Source organism: Taurulus bubalis (assembly GCF_910589615.1).
Source record: "Taurulus bubalis genome assembly, chromosome: 1".
Taxonomy (NCBI): Eukaryota; Metazoa; Chordata; class Actinopteri; order Perciformes; family Cottidae; genus Taurulus; species Taurulus bubalis.
Genome location: NC_136589.1, coordinates 34281416 through 34303557, shown reverse-complemented (window position 1 = coordinate 34303557; position 22142 = coordinate 34281416). Strand labels below are relative to the sequence as shown.

At 44.1% G+C, this 22142-nt stretch overlaps 1 protein-coding gene across 1 annotated transcript; it reads right to left on the bottom strand.

Moving 5' to 3' along the window:
* Nucleotides 1-1383: 1383 nt before the first annotated feature.
* Nucleotides 1384-19815, bottom strand: eif4g1a (eukaryotic translation initiation factor 4 gamma, 1a). Its single transcript, XM_079218481.1, has 33 exons — nt 19709-19815; nt 19519-19605; nt 19247-19279; nt 18643-18663; nt 16740-16919; nt 16131-16230; nt 15127-15237; nt 12979-13061; nt 12748-12816; nt 12408-12500; nt 11452-11524; nt 10437-11351; nt 10260-10348; nt 9912-10092; nt 9628-9761; nt 9260-9394; nt 8266-8664; nt 7952-8098; nt 7606-7839; nt 7388-7492; nt 6915-7217; nt 6625-6742; nt 6429-6531; nt 5878-6209; nt 5626-5747; nt 5309-5481; nt 5062-5187; nt 4785-4866; nt 4572-4670; nt 4046-4195; nt 3795-3876; nt 3422-3562; nt 1384-2800 (listed from the first exon to the last, which is right to left on the bottom strand). Exons 1-33 carry the CDS (start codon nt 19781-19783, stop codon nt 2619-2621), a joined length of 5277 nt encoding a protein of 1758 aa, XP_079074607.1. The 5' UTR covers nt 19784-19815; the 3' UTR covers nt 1384-2618.
* Nucleotides 19816-22142: the final 2327 nt, after the last annotated feature.

Genomic DNA, 22142 nt, shown 5'->3' with positions numbered 1-22142 from the left:
GGATCATTGTCCTGCTGCAGAACCCAAGTGCGCTTCAGCTTGAGGTCACGAACAGATGGCCGGACATTCTCCTTCAGGATTTTTTGGTAGACAGCAGAATTCATGGTTCCATTTACCACAGCAAGTCTTCCAGGTCGTGAAGCAGCAAAACAGCCCCAGACCATCACACTACTACCACCATATTTTATTGTTGGTAGGATGTTCCTTTTCTGAAATGCTGTTACTTTTACGCCAGATGTAACGGGACATACATCTTCCATAAAGTTCAACTTTTGTCTCGTCAGTCCACAGAGTATTTTCCCTTGGGGATCACCAAGATGTTTCCTGCAGTTCTTTGGATGTTGTTCTGGGGTCTTTTGTGACCTCTTGGATGAGTCGTTGCTGTGCTCTTGGGGTAAATTTGGTCGGCCGGCCACTCCTGGGAAGGTTCAACACTGTTCCATGTTTTCGCCATTTGTGGATAATGGCTCTCACTGTGGTTCGCTGGAGTCCCAAAGCTTTAGACATGGCTTTGTAACCTTTTCCAGACTGATAGATCTCAATTACTTTGATAAAGCAGTTAATTTATGTTTTAACAGGAGGGCAATCACTTTTTCACACAGGGCCATGTAGGTTTGGATTTTTTTTCTTCTCCTTAATAATAAAAATCTGCATTTTGTGTTTACTTGTTATTTTTGTCTATTTAAATTTGTTTGATGATCTGAAACATTTAAGTGTGACAAACATGCAAAAAGATAAGAAATCAGGAAGGGGGCATGCACTTTTTCACACAACTGTATATCAATTTTATATATATATATATATATATATATATACATATATATAGTGACAAATACATTAATACACACTTAAAATGATATTTTTGCAACTATACTTTGAAATGTATTATTAAAAGTGTAGCCTATATACTGCTAATGAATGCTGACTGACTGAACTAAGAGCTATGAAACAGTCATCTTACATTGTGAGAAAATATAATTTTATGATGGTTTAATTCCCATTACATATACATGGAGCATATTACAAAATAATTGTGTCATTGAAATATGACAAACTAAGTCAACATCTTTGCAACACAACAGTGCTGAATTATATCTGGAGCACCAGAATAATCAATGCACTATTTTGATATCCAGGTAATGAATCAAGTTCCACCTTCTGTGACGTGTTCACTTGCTCAGTATTCTACCCTCTTAAATATCTTTGGACTCCTTTTAGTGAATGTTTGAAGTTCAGGATTCCGGTTCAACCTTCAGTTTTTACTGCATTGGTGACATCATGTCCGATAACCAGCTCCCTTAATGAGGGCAGTCGCTTTTAAAGCCTCTCTAAGCAACCATAACCACACACAACCATTAAAATCATCATCCGAAACTCTGCTCAGCAACTTAATAAGTCCTTTATTTGCAATGCTTCATTACCTCATCTTTCCAGTTTCCGATGCAAAAGAAGCAATCATTTAAATAAAGAAAGCAAAAAAAATATATTTACAAAATTCCACAACTAATAATCAATGGATTATCTAAAGCAACTCTCTGCATCTGGACAACTGCTGTTTCTCTTGGAAAAGTATACACTGCAATTACATCAGCAATTTATCGTTTCTGAAAAATAAAACTGAAAAAAAAAGTTTTTTTTAATTATATATTTACAGAACGCTCCTGAAATAAGTTTCCACTTAAAGTAGAAAAGGCTTTCGGATCATTTCTGTTTTTTTACTTTATATATTTTCATCAAGTCAATTTTTCTGCAGATTTCAAGTTTTACCGGTGATTGGGTCATTAAGTGTCCTCTACGACAGCTCAGGTTTAAGTATAGAAGAGGTAAAGGTGAAGAGTCAGTCAGTGAGGTTCACTACTGGGGATGGGACAAGATGGCTTAGAGGAAGCATTAAGACCATCCCTAAAGCAGTCAAGGTCAAAGGTCAACAGCAATCCTCCATGTTTCTTACCCCCTTAAATTCATGATGGGGGGAAACGAGAAAATAGACTACCTTTGCTTTAAAAACGCCACCCATCAAATTAAGATTAGTTCATGTACATTTTTTTTCTATCGACGTTTCGTCCACGGCATCATTAATAGAAACACACTTCAGTCATGCTGCACACTCCAGTAAGGGACAAAGACATAAGAGCTGAGTTTGGATTGAACACACATTATGGCATGACGATACCCACGTGTCAGGGAACCCACGACGCCACTCGCCCTGTGGCTTCACGCTTGCAGATCAGATGTCAGGCAATTATAATTATCTAGAACCATAAAAAAGCAGCCCGTTGGTTTTGTATTATTGTGAGAAAAAGAGTTTTGTAGTGACGTGGGATACTTCACACCTCGTTAACAAGCAATCCTGCTGCATCAGTTTTCACGTTTATTTGATGAGGACACTTGCTGTGACAAGCGGGTGGGGAAATAATGAGGAAGCAAGAGAGGGAGGGGAGAGAGAAATGATTGTTTTCTGAGTCCATCCCTCAAAGAAAAGAAAAAAGAATAAAGATTTATCCTCATTGAGGATTGATTTGAGTCTGCCTCTCTGGCAATATTGTCCCGACTCTCTGCAGCCGCCTGCAGAGCCCCCGCCTCGCAAAAGGGAGGGCGGCAGCTTTTAGTTCAGTCTGTTATTCCTTGTCGGACTCCTCCTCGGCCTCGCGGAGCCAGGTGAAGAAGGCGGTGACTGATTTCAAGGCCACACCTTTGCCTGTTTGCTCCGCAGGGTCCTTGCTGGTTTCCCATTTGTAGAAGGCCTCCTCTTTGATAACGTCCTCGTCGTACAAGGCGTCGAAGAACATCCGCAGCAGGTCTACAGAGACAGGGTGCAGAGGTCAGTATTGAATATAATGAGAAATAGTTTGAGAAGGAGGAAAAAGTTCATAGTCGAGTTTGTGCCGCTCGTTGACGTGAATAAAACTAGATCATTTTCTAGGCGGTCGTTTTCATCAGCGTCAAAAGATTTAGACTCTTCCTGTGTCACATTATTTTGAACTTGCATTGAAAAATGGACTGCTAGTGAACACTATTACAAACAAAAAAGCAGCTCCATTGGTCAAAAAACAATCAGCACCAAGTGTCAGTCTGAAGAGAGGTTTTAAGATTAAAATCAAGCTGCTGACATCAAAATCACGTCTTTTCCTCTCTGATATCACTTAATTCTTCGTACATTGTGGGATTTCTTTTAACGTAATAAATGAATGGGTTAATTTGGCCACTCCAAAAAATAAAAAAAATGTTGTACCACCTCAAACTACGGTCTCAATCATGGCCATATTTAAATATTTCATTAACGCCAATAACAGTCAAAACCTGAGAGGTATGAGCATTTGTATTGGGGCTACTGCATGGTGAGGCATCTGTTATTTGGTCCACCTCTGTACGTTTAGCCCCGACATTACTGCTGGCCCTCTGCAAGCAGACTCGTACTCACTCGCTGGCTGCTCCATGTGCACCATCAGAGCCTGGAGGGCGTAGAGGGCCTGCAGCTCCTTCTGCTCATCAGACAGGTACCTCTGAAGCAAACTGGCCCTCTGGTTGATCTGCTGTGCATCCACCTTGTACGGGCTGTCACCTGAAACAAGGAGAGGCAATCTCAAACTGGGACTTCCCTTATTGTATCGCATATTGTGATTGTTTGTACAATTCATCCTCATTGAACATCAATATGTCAGCAATAATAATTTTTCAACATGAAGAATACCGCTGCTGTGAGATGAGCAGGCCAACCGCGGTGACAAACAGACATAGAATAACCTTTTTGCCAGCAGCCTTTACCTTCTACGTGCCGCATTAGTCATACTTACATATGATTGCAGACTGACACACCGACGTCATCAATGCTCGTAAGAACTGGTTGGAAGCGGTTTGCTGCTCGTCCATGTTAGCCTGGAAAAAAATAAAAGAAGAAAAGCCAAACAGTTGAACAGGGGAGACTTAAATGATTCCTGGAACATTTATATTAAATAAATAAATAAAAACACATGGCACATTCATGTCTGGACTCAAGCATAAGCAACATCACTAATACGCGTCACACACACACACACACACACACCTCAGCCCAGTCTCTGATGCGCTGGTTGTTGGCCTTGTCCTGGATGAGTCTGTCCAGCTGTTTGCTGAGCTCCTCTCCAGTGAGGACCTTCTTCTCCTCATCATCAACTTCCTCTGACTCCAACTCATCTCCTGTGGTGAACTCCATTTTCTAAAGTATGCAACAAACAAAAGAAAATCAAAGATAGTCTCGTAAGTGATTTATTAACAAGTCTGTTGGCACAAAAAGCACAACACGGCACCTGAGGGGTGAGTGTGCATTGCCAGTAATTCATCATCTTTATTTCTATTCAAGGTAAATATTGGCACAGTGTGTTTTCTATAAGATTGCAGACGATATTTCGCTATGGAGCCTTCTCTGTGTGAGAGCTCACTGTCTCTCTTTATGTTATTTCCCCATACCTCCACCAAACCAGATGGGGAAAATTAATTCAGAAAAGCTTCACCCTTCCATCCCCAAAACAGCCCAAGTGGATGTTTATCAGATGTTTGCATTTCCCTGTCTAGAACTACTTCAGCCTACTGACCTGCTCAGAGACAAACTGGTTGACGTCTTCATCCTCGGGCAGGAAATCACTCCAATTCAGCCCTCCCTCGGTCCACATTGCCCCGACCTTCTTCGGGGTCTGATGGGTGGTGAAAACATTAAAAACCAATGAGTAATGAAATGAAACGAATGTGAAAGTTTGCACTCAAAATGGACGAGCCTCATCAAGAGGGTGGATTTATCAAGGACATACCATTTCTTTGCAGAGCAACTTGAGGATCTGCACCAGCAGCACGCTCGCCTGCCCCAGAGGCACGAGAGGCTTGGAGATCTCCCTGAGAACACAACACACAGAATTGAGCTTTCAACTGTCTTTTGAGCTGCATGCGTGACACCCTGTTGGTCTATGTCTCATTGACTGGAAAAAATGATAATCTAAAATGAATAATATTTGTACATACAGTAAAATACAGAAAGTGGGCTTGCTTAGACTTATTTCATTTAACTATTTTTGCTGACTTGCAGCTCACCTGAAGATTTGTCCCATAGGGATGCCTCCCTCATGGAGCATGGGGGTGATGAGTTCAGCCAGGTAGAGCCAGATATGAGGTATATCTATGGCCGTGTCTTCCGCAGCCTCCAAGGTCTCTTCTAGCCTGCAGAAACCCCACCCCAAAAAAACACTCAATCTTACTTGAAACACAAATTAGTTCAATTTCCTCAGTCTGTAAAGAGTAAATAAGAAAGGGTGCGATGTTTTAATCCGTTAAAGCTCACCCTTTGTAGTATTGCTCTGATGGCAACAGCCCGGCCTTGACAAGGTGGTGCATCAACGTGCCAGCGCGCTCTCTAGCAATGGTGCTGCGCTCAAGCGTAGACTCCACGCCGGTCCGCACAAACACATAAAGCAGTGAGGCACAGTTGAGTTCTGTCACACACTGCAACGCCTCCTGCAGCAGCAGAAGAAGAGGAGGAAGAGGGCACGCAAAATGTAGGCCGTCAGAGCAGTTTCACATTCCAAAGCCTGATAATATGCACACTTTAAGTGAAATTCACTGTGTTGAAGGAGAGTTTACATGGCGTCATATTTGTACCTTGATGTCATTAATGTGAAGGTATTCCTCAATGATGGCGTTCGACTTCTTCTCCAGCTCCTCTTCACTCAAGGCAGGTTTTGGAAGAGAAGGTGGGGGCGTTGGAGCACTCTCACGCTCAACTTGCAGAGACAAAAACCGACACAATACCAGTTAAATAGTATTCCAAACTGTGAGAGTACAGTCTTTCCACCATCTATATACCATGTATATCTATATCAAATCTTCACGTTTGGTCAGTGGGGTTTTCACCTGGGAGCTCTTTGCTTGGTGCTCGGTCCCGGCTTCCTCGGTCCCGGCTTCCTCGGTCCCGGCTTCCTCGGTCCCGGCTTCCTCGGTCCCGGCTTCCTCGGTCCCGGCTTCCTCGGTCCCTATCGTCGGTCATGCTGGCCACGCGACGCACAGCCTCAGTTGAGGCCCGGAGGTCGCTGGCCCTCCCGCCGCGTTCCTGAGACTCTCTGCTGAAGCTTCTCTTTGTGATTTGGTTTGGGGTGCTCCTGCCATCACGACCTTCCCGCCCCTCGCTGCGATCAAACTGATCCCCCTTTTCTCTATCGCCGCCACGCTCACGGCTGGAGCTTGACCTAAAGGTTGCAAGTGAAACAAAAAAGGTCCACATTTATTACAATGTTGCGCAATCAAACCTAATCTTTAACTTGTTGCTCTCAGGTTGCGTGAGCAAACACTGGAATGTAAGTGTCCAGGTCATTTCATCTTTAAATAGTGAAGATGAAGAAGACATTAGGAGCAAAGCAAAAGGACAAGACATTTGAGTTGATGAGAAAATAGCTGTAGCTAAATACCTCTGAGGAGCTCTGCGATCAGAGTCAGTTGGAGCCAATGCTGAACCGGACTGTTGCAGGGCTGAGAAGCGATTGACGGTACTGGTAGCTGGACGACCAGTGTCTTAAAAAAAGAAACAGAAAAGATTAACTCTCCAACCACTAAAACCTTAAAAGCACACCTTACTTCATATTTTTTTATTAAAAGGGGTTTTACCTGGCTCTCCGCTTGCTGGTTTTGCTCCAGTTCCTCCACTGCTGCCTTTGCCCCAGCTACCCCACATACCTTTTCCCCCTGGAGCCAACAGTGTAGTGTTGAAGTCCAGAGAACCAGGCTGAAGGGAAACACAAAATATTACTTAATCTTAAATTTCTTACAGTGCAGCCCAAAAAAGAAAAAACTATATTTGACAACACTAACAAGCGTCAGTGAAAACCAGAGGCTGGGTACAACAATATAAACAAAAGAAAGAGAGTGAAAATGTCCGTGTTAGAGTTGGACGCTACCTTTGTGATCTTGCTGAGGCGGGTGGTGTCGATGGGTCTGCCCTTGGATATGGGCACCGTGTTCCATCCCTCATCCTGAGGCTGGCTATTCCGGCCACCTCCAGGTGTGTGAGAGCCACGGCCCCCCATGTTCCCTCCCATTCTACCGCTACCGCCGCCGCCGCCGCCGCCTCCTCCTCCTCCTCCCTTGGATATAAGCTGCTGGACTTTGATGTGTTCCCTTTGCTCCTCCAGCTCTGCCTCCTTGTGGATCTGGTCGATTGTTTTAGGACCCTGTTCTCCTCTACGAGGCACCCAGGTACACTGTCGATCAGAGACGGAAGATGCTATCAGTAACAGTCTGTAACTGCTCCCACACATCATTAATGTCTACACTCATGGCTCTCATGCGACTCTTAATCACCGCGGATTACTTCACACGCAGTATAAAACAATTCTGCTCATTCAGGAATATTTCTTGCGTTAATATTTACCCTTCTTAGGTCTATGACGTCTTGTAACATGAAGCGGATTCTGGATGAGGTCTTTTTCTCTTTGATGATCTTGTCCATCTGGTTGAAATACTGATCCATACGAGGCTAACAGGGACACAAACAAAAGCAGCTTTTATGAATCATGATTTTTATTTTTTTTAAGTAATTCCTGGAGACGGTGAATGTGTAAAATGTTTGTGTGTTCACGCTTTACTTACTTTGGCCTTCTCAAAGTCCAGGTCTTTGCCAATCGTAGAGAGCAGCCTGCAGAGACACTCCAGAGACTCCTCATCATGATTCTTCAGTAGTTTTACTACACAGTCGTGCATGATGGCCTCCGTCAGCATCTTCAGTTTGAAGAGCTCCCCAATGAACTTTATATTACCCAGAGAGCGGCGGCGGGCCTCGTCTCTGGAGGCCTGCAGCTCCACCCTCAAGCGCTCACGGTCCTCCTGAGGGCAGATACAAGAGAGTTTGTGCTTATTAGTCGTAATATGATCAGTTTATTTTAAACAAAACACTGTGGTGGCTGCAACAGCGATGGTAAAAGATGTAATTGCTTACTTCTTTGGCAGCCTCTAATTCCTTTTGCTTTCTCTCAAAGATTTCATCATCATCCTGGTCCTTCTCAAACTCTTTCTGGCAGCGGTTGAGAAGCAGTTTGCGGAAGTTCACAAAAACTCCTGGCTTGTCTGTTGTGGGGACTTTCAACTGGAGGAGGAAAACATCGAGTACACTTTAACATTTTTATTGAATACACATTTGTTTTGTATCTTGTTGATAATTGTATGGCTTAAAAACTTGACTATAAACATGCGATTATAAAAATGTATGTGTCAGATCCGGACAAAAATCCAGACAAAAATCACATGACTTACCCCCATAAGGCAGCGACACATGTTGGCGTAGGCCACAGAGAAGTTGGGCTCCGAGATGGCCTTCTCAAAGATAAGGTCAATGGCTCCCTTCAGCCTCTCCTCTGTGTCTATCGTCAGATCGGTCACTTGTTTCATCAGCTCCTGAAACTTCTGAGGAGTCAGCTTGTTGAGGATACTGCGCAGACGCTTGAACAGCTCTTTAGTCTTGGCCTGTTCGGGATCATCGTCTTCTGCTTCGGGTTCCTCCGCGCCGCGGCCTCGAGTGGACTTCTTCCCTGTGGGCTTCCAAGCCTTCTCAGCCTTGTTGAGCTGTATGTCTTCACCGTGGGACATGCTGCTGAGGATGATTTTCCTGGGCTCTTTCCTCTGGCCCTGCTGGGAGCGACGTGGGCCAGGCGGCTAAAAAGAAGGAGAGGGAAGCATATTGCAAAAAGTTAGAAAATAAATCTTAGATAACAAAACAAATACAGTTGTTTGCATACGTATTCACACGCCTTGGTGTTTTTTCTATTTTGTTACGTTACAACCTGGTATTAAAATTAGCTTTCATTTTATGAAATGGAATTATGTATTTACCTCCATTGTTATGAAGCCTCTAAAAAAAGATTTGGGGCAATTAATTACCTTCAGAGGTCAAATAATTAGTTAAATAAAGTCCACCTGTGTGCAAGTGTCACATGATCTGTCACTTAATATAAACGGAGCATCATTAAATCCATTAGTTAAAAATAGAAAGAATATGGCAGTTGAGCTTTATGGAAGCGTGGACATTTCACTTCACCAATTGTGACTATTTTGTGTAGGTCCAATACATTCAAAGCCAAATATAAATCTATTTTAATAACTAGGTTGAAATGCAAAGGTGGTGAATGCTTTTGCAAGGCACTGTACAAATAATCAATATTATTTCCATAATCACAAGGGTCAAGAATTTCCTTTCACAAAAGCTTTGACAAAATCACCCTAGAAAGCAAAAAGAGAAAAATTCCCTCACCGGGCCTCGTGGTCCTCCTCCTCCGCCTCCTCCAACGGATCTGCTTCCAAGGTTCCCCAAATACGAAGGAGTAAAATCAGGACCAACATTCATTATTCGAGCTGGGTCAGGAGGCCGCATTGGAGTGTTGTTCGCCTGGAGTTAAAGAAAGAGGAAGAAATGAACTGTTTGTCTATACAAAAAAAAAGAATATATAAAAAAACACTGACAAGACAAGATAGACAGCAAACTTCCTCATCCTTGTATCATAATCTCCATGTTATATTCAAAAACATGGTGTGCTAATGAGATCAAAAGTTCAGTAAACATACTGGCCCACATGGATGACCTTATGGCACTCCACAGCAACATGATCAAACACTCCCTACCTTGTCCAGAACCACATCGCTGATGCTCGGCAGACCATCGGGTTTGTGCATACTGGCCCTGATGAACTGAAAGCCCAGGAGGAACTCCCTGTCGTACCGCTTCTTGTCTTCTGGGTCTATCGGCTTCCATTGCTCTGAGAGATGTACGAGACATGATATAGTTACAAAATAAAATAATCAAGTGAATAGTTCATAGGAATCAGCATCAAAAACAAGAAAAAAAAGGTGCTACCATTTTAATTAATACAAAACTTAAATAGTGGCATTTCTTAATCCCAACATACCTTCTTTGTACTGGTATTTCTGGTCAGTTGGCCCAGGTGTGGCTTTAGGTACAACGTTCTGCTTGTCCTCCTTCTCCTCCCAGGTCTCATCTGGAACCTCAGCAGGAGGTTTAGGTGGGACGACAGGGACGGGGTCGGCCTTAGCAGACGAGGGTTCAGGGGCAGGCTTGGCTTCTTGCTCCTGCGGCAGGAAACAGGAAGAGATGAAGTAGTATTATGATAACCCAGTCAGAGAATGTAATGTTTGTTTTGGTACTAAATATCCCCAAACATACAGCTGAGATACTTGAACACCATGACTTTGGGTTCATTTCAATCTTTCATGTTGTCATCTGGACTGTTACACACCTCTGTGAAGGCATCCAGGAGGTCTCCAATGGCCTCCTTCTTGTTGATCTCCTTCATGTTCTTCCTCTTCTTTGGCACAGACGTTGCAGCTTCAAAGAAAGGACACGGTATTGACGTTAGAATCCAGCACAAGTCATATGACAATCATAAATGCAAGCCAGACTCAACTACACCTACCTTGCATAGTAGATTCCTCTGTAGGGCAGCTAACAGCGGCAGGAGGGGCATCCTCATGTTTCTCCTTCGTCTCCTCCTCTTTCTTCTCCACCTCCTCCACCACCACCTCCTCTTTCTTCTTCTCCTCTTTCTCCTCCTCCTGGGCAGGCATTGACGTTTTAGCCACAGGTGTGGATTCCTGAGATTGAGAAGCATCAGGCTTGTCAAGGGGCGTAGCGTCTAAAAATGCCACATCCTCAGACAGTTCCTCTGTGTCCTGAGGAAGGCCGTTGGAGAGGAGAGGCTCTGTCGCCTCAGCCGCTGTGGGTGCAGGTTCAGAGCTTGGGGCGGCGTTCTGGGCCTGTGGAGCAGCAGGTTCCAGTGCAGCGGGCGGAGGCGGCGAGACTTCAGTTTCTGTCTTTGTAGCCGTTTCTGCGTTTGTTTCATTATTAAGAAGAACTGTTGGAGCAACCTCAACTGCAGGCTCCAATTTAACAGTGGCCACCTGCTCCTCTTTTTCCAATTTCTTAACTTCCTCCAGTTTCTTTTCTTCCTTTTCGGGTGCCTTCTCAGCTGGAGCAGCCTGTGGTTCTTCCATTTTGACAGGCGCCTCTTGTGCTGCTAATGATGCTGAGGGGCCGACAGGAGCATCTACCGTATCACCAACTTTAGTATCAACTGTATTATCTGCCTCAGCAGTACTAGTAATAGATGCTGCTGCTGCTGCTGCTGCTGTAGGGGGGGGAGATTGCAGGTCCTTTATCAAAGTGGGTGGCACCTCCGCAGCAACTGTAGGGGCTACAGATTGTGCGGCTAACTCAGCAGGCGGTGTCATCTGGTTGTCAGTTTCCAGTTTGGCCTCCTCCACAGGCTCTGTATTCGCTGTGGCAGGAGGTGGTGGGGTTTCAGCGCTAGCAGGGACCTCAGTGTTTTCATCTGGTGAATAAAACGCATGAAACAATCACAGTAAAAAAAAATTATGTGGAATACAGGGATCTTTTTTTTATGTAAACCAAAATGAAGGCACTGTACTCACCTCTTCTAGTCACTGTAGTGGCAGGATGTGTAATTTCACCATTGGTCTGTGCCGGACTTACATCTGCTGTGGCCTACAGTCACAAAACAGTATTATGTTGTTGTTTTTTAGGTCTGATACACAGATTTCTTAGACTCTTATGAATTAAATACATGAGTTTAATGTAATCATTAAATAATCGCCACTTTCAGTCAACACCGCTTCAAAGACGCGTTGATCGAGAGGGATAGTCATTTTTAAGGCTCAACTGGTACCGTGTATTGTATTTTGTGTTTGTGTTGCATTTTGTTTCAAAGTGTTTCCAATGTTTTTGCATTTCAATAACCTGAAAATACAACCACAGCTTAACGCATCGGTGCATATTTGTGTATTGTTTGTTCTGTGCTGATAACACAATGTATGTGAAAACATACAATCACCTCTGAAAAATACATAATTTGGGAGCTGGTGTGTAAAGAATATCTGAGCTCTGACAGTTTTCTCCAACAATGCGTCTTTTGTTCATTTGAACCAACCATGCCATTTCTTTTAGTACAGTAATGATCTGTTCAAGCTGCAGTTAAAAAAAAAATATTGTTTATGTTCTTATATGTAATTAAATAGTAAGACATTAAACTGTGAATACTTTTTAGTTTCACTGCACAGTTGGATAAGAGAACTGCCAATGTAGACAAAACAAAAGTAAAATATCCTGACATTTAAAAAAAAAAAACATCTGTCCTTTAATTTCCACACAGATGGCACATTTCATCAGTACAGAATAGCTGATAACAATTTAGATTTCTAAAATAAACTAATATATATAATTTAACATCTCTCTCACACACACACACACACACACACACACACACACACACACACACACACACACACACACACACACACACACACACACACACACTTCAAATCAGAGTTCAAATGAGTCAATAAAAACTAATCTTCACTACGCTTCTTACCTGTGGGGGAGTCGGTGTCGTGGTGGACCTTCCACCTGACATGATCTCCTCTGTGATATCACGCCCACCCTGGTTGGGGTCTCGTATCCTTATCTACAAGACAGGGTAACTATTGGTTAGGTTTCCACAAAACATGTATCCAACATTAGAATACACACGGTATGTTAGGATGCGGCCACTTCGGATCTATAGCCGCCACCCATTATGATAAATACTATTGTTATTTTCAAGTAAAAGGGAACGTTCCACACTGAACAAACAATGCTCCTTTCTGTCCATTGAAATATCTTTTTTTGACCTCAGACAAGAGGCGCGCTGCCCTTTTGTTGTAACACACTACCGGTTTGCGTTCCCTCTTTGGTGGCCCTTGTGACAGCGCCGGTGGTTGCTGAGGAGGCGGGGCTTGCTGCTGTATCTGCTGCTGCTGCTGTATCTGCTGCTGTTGTTGCTGCTGCTGCTGCTGCTGTTGTTGCTGCTGCTGCTGCTGCTGCTGCTGCTGTTGCTGTTGCTGCTGCTGCTGTTGTTGCTGTTGTTGCTGCTGCTGTTGCTGCTGTTGCTGCTGCTGCTGCTGCTGCTGCTGGGCTGGGCTGATCATGACTGGTGCCGGCTGGACAGCCTGAGAGTACTGCGGCTGAGCAGGATAGTATGCTCCTGCTGTAATAGTAAAATGAAAGAAGAAAAAAAAAGCATTCTTGAAAAGAAAATACTTAAGACGCAGCTTCACACTAAAACAACCGTCCATCGGGGAGTCACGAGATCTGAATCCTGTAGCTTTGACCAAAAATGATTTACTTGCAAGGCCATTTGTGGGTGTAGGCCATACGCTTTACCGTAATAAAATATACAAATTAAAAACACATAATAATAACAACAACAACAGAGTGGAGGGTCCTGTAAAAACAAAACCACAAGTGTGTGTGGATCAAGATCAAGGCAAGATGAAAATGTATACTTCTTATATACACATAGGCTAGATAGTAGGGGTGGGAATCACCAGAGGTCCCACGATTCGATCACGATACTTGGGTCCCGATTCAATACTATCACGATACTGCGATTTATTGAGCATTGCGATTTATTCCCTTTTTTCCACCGCAAATTGTCCCCAAAGAAAAACGTTGTCAACATATTGTATCTAAGAAGATACCATTTTCAGTCTGGTCATCTCACTTTTATTGCAGCAAAATGTGAATGTCAAGCAGACAAACTGACTAACATGTCATAGATGTTGCACCTGACAAACTGAACTGTTTGTATTACAGTCTACATAGTCACTTCATTCGAGCTGGACGCGCCAGAGAGGGGGCGGGGCTTATCTCCGTGCAGTTTTCATTTCCGCCATGGAAATAACCACTCTTTCTGCTTCACACTTGTTGTGGAAATCCCAAAAACGTCGGAACAACAAACGCCCTCGTGTCTGGGTTTATAATATTATCCGAAAGGGCACAGCTCGGTGGATTTGACGTGACGAAGTGTGTCTGAATGGCGGCCGCTTCCAGCGCTGCTAGAGGACCTGTAGTCAGTTTGATTTATGCTTTTTGTACAGTCTTTGACCGGCGACGTGTCGCGCATGTCGTGTGTCGAGCAACAGCTGTGCAGCAGCGGCGCTACGAGTGACAGGAAGTTCAGACGTCTGCGGACGGCGCATTTCTAATTTCTTTCTCCGGTGCCTCCATGTTTTTTTTTTTACCAAATTCCTAACATCATGCTGATCCGGGAGCTCCGCTGACCTCACCAGAAAACACAGCACCATCTAGTGGACTGAAAAAGCTATTGATTTTATTTATCGAGCACCAAAAAGTTTATAATTGATTAAATAAAAGATCGATACTTGGCTTCCGTGTATCGATACAATATCGGCACGCAAAATATCGCGATATTTTTCCCCCCCCACCCCTACTATATACGATTTGTGCGTTGTGCCGTCAACTGGCGCGTTGAACTGAACGAATGACGGACGAAATGCAACGGAACCACGGATGTTACTGGTAGCCTGTGTGAATGTTAACGTCATTCATTCAGTCTCAAACACAATAGTATGAAACTGGTAATGACGCAGGCTTTCGAAGGGACAACCTTCCCATTCAGACTCAAGGTCGAACCGAAGCAGCCTGTTTAAGTGCCGTGAATAGAATGAACACAGACAACATTACTTGCTAGTTGATAATTATAAGACAAGAAACTTGCAATCCACGATTTTTTTCACAGTAATCCTATGAATCATCTCATAAAAATGTGAGGTATATGAAATTTTTCAGGTGGAAATTCTGGCCCAACTCGCAAGTAATCTGCAGGCTGGCAGCGGCACACTGCAGACAAGACTTTTCGGCCCTGTGTAGGCGGCCTGCTGGTCTTAAGCAGTAAATTAGGGTGAGATTAATTCAGGGGCACGTGCATTTTTGCTTTCAGCCTTTATGTTATTGGCAAATATATTGCCCACTCCTCCATCCTAACTATAACCTACACTGCACTGACAGTGTTCATGAATTAAGGTGTACTTTTCTCGATACCATTATTAATTTTGTTAAGGCTCGGTTAAGATATTTTTATGTGTGCGACTTTCACTTTGTATTTAATTTGCATATACAAGTAAAGATGTGCGTTACCAAAAAGAAACCCTGAAAAAACACATTTACGATGCTATCAGAGATAGGAAGGGCCACAGAGATGTTTGCCACTAAAGCCTGCTGACCAACACACAAGCACACACACTACTCACCAGGGTAGCGCTGGGAGGTGAGAGGAGCACCGTGGAGAGAGAGACGGCCATTCTCTCGCCCGCCCCCTCTCCCCCCACCACCCCGCCTCTCCCTCGCAGCAAGAGAGGGCTCTGAACCAACGCAGCAAACGAGAGGAAGGGAGTGAGGGACGGGAGAGGGAGGAAAGAAGGAGAGAGGGCAGGAAGAGACAGATGCAGAATGAGTTAATGAGAGGATCCAGAGGAAGCAGGGTGTTAAAAAGGTTCCATGAAATGAACAACGTATTGAACGTGTGTTCCTGGCTGCATCTTGTTCTTACGTCAACTGGTATTGTTTTTCGCATACCTTTCAATAAAAAGCATCTCACACTCTCTGGAAAGTTTCAGTTGTGTTCACTGAATCATTTCACACTCGAGAGTGTATGAGCCAATGAAATGGGAGGTTTTAGTTTTAGTCAATGCCTCAGGTTTCAGAAAAATCTGTAGAACATTTGTCCTCCAGCAAACAAGCATTTGCAGCAGCAACACAAGTCAGGAGTGTGTTTGCAGAAGCGCAGTGGTTGCGTCCTTCCATTTCGTCTCGGATACTTTTCATTCAAAATTTGATCCCTCCTAATATCAAATCCCACCCAAACTGTTTATATGGACATGCATCCAGCAAAATATCTCCAAGCCATTTCATGGAACCCGTAAGGCAGTGTCCGGTGAGACTGCAGATAGAAAGAACACAAGCCAAAGCAGAATCAAGCCAGAACCACATGCAACTGGCAGTTCACCACATACAGCACTGTTTTGACCCAGAAAGACTTAAAAACACACCAACCAGCAAAGCAAAACCACGACACACCCAGCGATACCTTATGGGCAAAGAGAGGCATGAAAATGGAACATGGACTAAAACTACACGCTTCAACTTAAAATCTCTGTCAAATTCTGGCGTTCAAGACTTAGCCCCCTTTTAACTGACAATCCTCCATGTTTATGGTTGTGCTTGGTTGCTGCTGGTCTTGGTCAAAAACTCTTACCATACGCAGGGTATTCAGCAGGGCTAGTTCCCGGATAGAAGCCTGCTGTACCACTGGCCACAGGATACTGCTGAGTCGGAGGCATGTATGGGGTCCGGTACTGCAGAGACAAAATAAAGAGTCAGAGACGACAACAGATGGGACAATTAAGTTGGTAGAGCGTCCGGTCAACGTACTCCTCAGCAACGTACTGTTTGGGCCCAAAAAAGATGGGACTCTTTTCTAAAACCTGTTTTTGGAAGATAAGAAACTCACATTTGTGTAGCTCGTCTAAATTTGCTGCTTGACAGATGATTCGGCCACCCCAATCAGGAAAATGCTTTTGACTAAATGAGCTATCAGGGAACTCCAGGAGGCAAAATGGGCTTTTAAACTATTTAAATGAACGCTCACTCTGCAAGTACTCTCTCCTACTGAAGAGAACATCTATGGTTATTAACATGTGTCAGACCTTGACCCCCCCCCATTTAAAAAATAAATTGCATCTTACACTGGGGCCAGTACCTTAATAAGATCAGCATATACTCTGTATCATGTCGGCGGGTTGCTGGAAAGACCAGTAGTATGTGTGTCATTTTAACAAATGGGTCATTACTAATGTGAACCAACCTGTCCAGGGGGGATGAAGTAGCCCTGAGGGGAGCCAGCAAAAGACAGCTGCTGCTGGGATATCATCATCATCTGGGAGGCGGGCGGGTAGACGTGAGTAGGTCCGACAGGTCGTGGGCCACTACTTGTCTGTACCCTTGGAGCACTGGCGGCCATGGCTGGTCGGTTCTGATAGTAACTCTGGAGAACGGAAGGAAGAAGGATGAAGAGTTTATCACGACATAAGCCAAACCTGTTGCTCAGTGTGTGCATTGAGAGTCTCAACTATGGTGGTGGTCCTAACCCAGGGGTCGGCAACCCGCGGCTCTGGAGCCGCATGCGGCTCTTTAGCCCGTCTGTTGCGGCTCCCTGAGGCTTTGACAAAAACTTTCAAAGGGAATTCCTCTTATCTTGGAGTTTTAGGTGATATTGGGTCACTGAAAATAAAAATAAACATTTAAATATTTTTTTCACTAAAATGTGCGTCACGTCGCTGTCAAGCCTCCGCCCCTGCAGCTGCTACTCGTGATTCAGAGCCCCGCCCTCGCGTGCAGATGAGTGCAGAAGAGCGATTCCTCAACTGTTGCAGCAAACTGAGTAAAGTAGATATACTTTCAGGAAGTGGATCACGTCTCCAAACTCCACTAATGCTGCTGGTTCTGTGTCAGCTCATGACAGTGAGGCGTTCGTTAGTAAAAACGGATCCGTCCTCCGTTTGCGGTGCTCTAGTGAGGAGGACGCTCAGTGTAAACGTAGCAAAAGATATGCGTTTAAAATGTAAAACTCACTGAAGAGGACAGGTATCAAACCTGCTACCTTGCAGTTACAGGGCAAACACTCTACCACATGAGCCACAAATATAGATAGACCTGGAAGTCTGTATAGTTGTGTTTTTAATTAACCTTAATGTAGCTGACACATGACTATTTTTTGTTTGATAGTTATAAACAGGTAAAATAGCAATACAATGTAAAAAAAATAAATACAACAAACTATAGTTTTTTGTATATATAAAATATGACTATATATATATATACACACAACTTCAGAAGCTGTGATATCAAATAATTTTTGCGGCTCCAGACAATTTTTTTTTGGTGGAAAAAGGTCAAAATGGCTCTTTGGATACGAAAGGTTGCTGACCCCTGTCCTAACCCATATGTTGTGCTTGTGTGTGTACTGTCACACACACTCCTAACTAGGGTTGGGTATCGTTTGGGTTTTTTTCCGATACCGGTGCTAAACCGATACTTTTTTATTGCCAAGGCAATTTTTTTCTTCAAATTGAACAATATATTAACTGTTTAAAGTATACTAGAAATATAAATAAATACATACAAAATATACTTCAAACTACAGCTTCAAACCTTTTAACTTCAAACTATAAACAATAGATATTTAAAAAAAGAACTCGTGCTCGTGTCTCCAGCGATCTCTGTGTGCGCGCGCTGTGTGTGTGAGCGCTGGAAGCCCCGCCCCCCTTAAGCCCCGCTCTGCATACAGGCAGACAGAGCGCCGCAGCGAGTGCACTCTGATCCGCGCTATTTTAATAATCGTTTTTAGTGTGCGGGCACCACGCTACCTTTTTAGTATCTATATACCGTGCAACTTTACAGAGTAGTGTAAAAAAAAAAAAGTATTTAAATCGGCTCAGGCACCGGAAGGAAGCACCGAAATCTGGTGTTGCTTTTCGGTCCGGTAGGTACCGGACTTGTTGGAACCGGTGCCGTATTGGCACCGGTTCTCGGTACCCAACCCTACTCATAACCTCAGCTGGAGGCACGCACAGCTACTGCCCATGTGTACAGCAAGTTCAGTTCTTGGGTTACACCAAATCTAAATTGTACTGACTGTCATGTCTCCCTGCTATACTGAGGTAAGCCTGAGTTAAGGGATGGGGAGGGACAAAGAGAAAAGACGTTACCTGTAATGCTCTGTATCCACCCTTCAGCCGCACAACACATGAGCAAAGAGCAAGAGAGGGAGTGAGATTAAGGTGAAAATGAAGACAGGAGACAATGTGGTAAGCTGAGATCACAAGGTTTAAGAAGGTAGATAATGAGAGGCAGCAGCAAAATATATCAGCCATGAACAGTAAGCTCAAACAACCACATGCAAATCTGTACCGTCTGTGGTTTAGATCACCCACAAGTCCTGCGGGTCCCACTTTTGAGCCGTTTAAGAATGACTTTAAGGGATGCAGTTGCATGCGGACAGTGAAACTATGTTTGAATGCAACAGGAACTCAAATCAATTGACTTGAATATTAAACAGTTATGTGCAGGATGAATAAAGAATAAATAAGGCCTGGGTGAACTCTGCTATTAAAACTTTGTGAAGAAGAAAAATGGCACAACTTCCTACAGAGAAATATGCATGTCTAGAATGAAATATAGAACTCAATGTTACTGGACCTCGGGAAAAGTGATCTCATCTAATAAACACTACAGCGTTCTCGTCTAATTTTCAAACAACTGAAAGCATGCACTTACAGTGGGGATGTAAGGGAACGTGAGGGGTGTTAGTACCTGTTGGTGTAAAGTACGGGGGCCTGCAGCAAACTGGGAGGACAGCAGAAGAGAGGAAAGAAGTCAAGATTGACATTCAAGGAGGAACCAGAAAAATAGGCCAAAACACACACACACACAAAGATTTAGCCAAAGCCGTATAAGCAGAAGAAGCTGTGTCAGAAGTCTGTGTGAAAGAGTAGGAAAGGGAAGGGTCCCGTACAAGGCTAAATATACCACACTTGGGACACTTTAGCAGAAAAGAGGGGGAAAAAACTGTGTATGCACTTTACCTGTCTTGGCTGTGGCGCAGAGTTCATTTGTGGAGGTGGAGGGGAGGCAAAAACAAGAGAGGGGGGCTGTCCAGGACCATATGCGGCCTTGAAAAGGAGAGAATGGAAGATAAAAAATAGATGTTACCAAACCTTAATCTATCTGAACCAAAACATTCTACTTGGATTCTACAAGGTCAGCTACTCTTACCTGTGTCAAACCAGGGGATGGGGAAGGGTTTGGGACAGACGTGGGTCCCGTTATAGGCTGTGGTGGTTTGTTCATTTCACGTTCTTTTATGGTTCTGCATTAGGGTGGCCTTGTGTTGCAAGCCTTTATGAGGAAGAGAGGAACAAGAAATTAAAATTTAAAAAAAAAGGAAGACATTTAAAGAAAGACATTGATTTCAGTCCAAAGTTATTATCTACATCTGACAATTGCAGTCAAACAGGTTAGATATTACTCAACGCTGTAAGACATGGAGCTTAAGTGTGGCATCATTTAACAAACAGAGAGGGTGTGGACTGTGTTTTCGCCTATGATAAGGCCACCACCTCCCAAAATGTTGGTTATTTGCATATTTCACCGCTCACACATGCAGTCCGATGAGCAATTATTGCAGATATCATCTGCAGATTCCTTGCTTAATCAGATTGCGATGAAATCATGTGTTTTTAACATCCACCCAAAACTAACGGTTATTTGAGTAGAAAAGGGGTCATGGTGGCTATTATTAAATCAACATGTTTAATGGAAAAAAGGGGGGGACTTTGACTGTACACAAAACAAAAAGACAAATTATCATGACTGAACAAAATGTGCCTGCCACCAATACCAGACTTGGACTAGTCTGGTACGGAGTGAATTTAAGAAAATGGATACCTCAGGTCAAAGTTCATTTACTGTGTTAACAGTGGCGTCCATGCCCCCTGGTTTTGCTAGCTACATGTGCACATAGTCCACTTAAATAACGTTAAAATCGATTTCCGTTTCAAAACCGAACGCAGTTTGCCTCCTCGTGAATACAAATCATGGTTATACATATGCTGGAATAACTACAGACACGGGAAATAACTCAAATCTCATGAAAACCCCTAGCAGACGTGTCATCCACCTGCTGACACAGGAACTGTCGTTAGCTGCTAGCTTACGCCATGCTTCTTTCAGACAGGGCATCGACGTACAAAGCTACCATATGGTTCCGTCAGCAGAGATGGCTCCCGGTCTTATGAGCCGTCATTAAATGTGACAGCTAGTCGAGGAAAATGTCCCCACCGCGTCTCAGTGGAGTTCAAAAGGACATTTTTACTGGCCCGCTAACGAGGCAGTACTCCCGGCCGAAAGCAGGTTAAATCGTTAGCCGACAGCCGGCTAACACTGACGTTACGTGTCCCACTATCGGAGACGTTCTGCTCCGTTACGCGACGTGGCTGAATGTTCGAGTCCACATTTCACTCGAAAGCAGACAGAGCTCCGTTTGGTTGTTTCTGCTGTGCCGACGGACAACATGTTGACGGATCGAAACCCGAGAACAAGCAAATAAAGCCGGTCCTGGCGATACTGTTGCAACGATAACGATAACGTTAGCAGCCCTGCCCCGTCCCGTCCTACGAGGTGTATTTAATTACAGGCCCAGCGAGATGCGCGAGCAGATGAACCCGTCAACCTGACATTATACTCGAGAGCCAATATCGCGATGACAAAACAAATGACATCAGGTTTTTTTTTTCTTCTGTCAAAGCATCACAATCAACCCGTCCGTAGACCGGTGTTACCGGCTAACTGGCGTTCACACAAGAGCCTTCGGAGCCAACGGTCACCAACTAGCTAAATATTAGCCACAAGAGCGACCCGGCTGTCATTCCCATTGTCATTTCAGCTAACGGTCGCCACGCAGCTCCACATAACCCCACACGAGGAAGCGCCTACCTTTATACTAGCGTTAACACATTCCGATGCATTGGATTTCGTATATTTTCTTTAGATTAGCACGCTAGCTCTGGGGACTGACAGCCGGTAGGGCCTGCTCAACCGGCTAGCATCAGCTAGCTAGCCTGGATGCCTTTGACGAAAATGAAGCCCGGCTCGGGTATACTTCAAGCTATTACTTCCATCGTCAGTTGGTTTTATTCTTACCAGAAATCAAAACTGAGTATGTTGGGAACTCGGGGAGTCGGCCTCTGGTCAGTCTGGTGTTACTGAACGTAGTGGTGTTGTAGTTTCCTTGTCCTTTACTCCAAAAGAAAAGTGATGCCCTTCTTGGCTATTGACTTAGCGAGCTAGCTAGCTGACCGGCAGATGGGGTGAGTGCTACTACTGTCACTTCGGTTTAAATCCCCGGGCGTGCAAAAGTGACAGTGCTCAAAATCAAATAATATAGTACTTCGGGAGTACTAATGACAACTCCGATGGCCCCGAAAAAAGCCTCTGGACCGGAGGTCCATGATCAAGGCGTCGATGGTGACGGATTGCCGGTAAAGTATGTACACAACTGTCGCATCAGGAGGCTCAGCGCGAGGCCATAATGCGATGTTTCTGCTGTATGGAGCCGGTGCGCCTCGAAGTCGCATGGGCAACTTCCGGGAGAATTACATTTTGATGCCGTTTCCTTTGTCACGTGATACAGGAGCCGAAATACATTTAA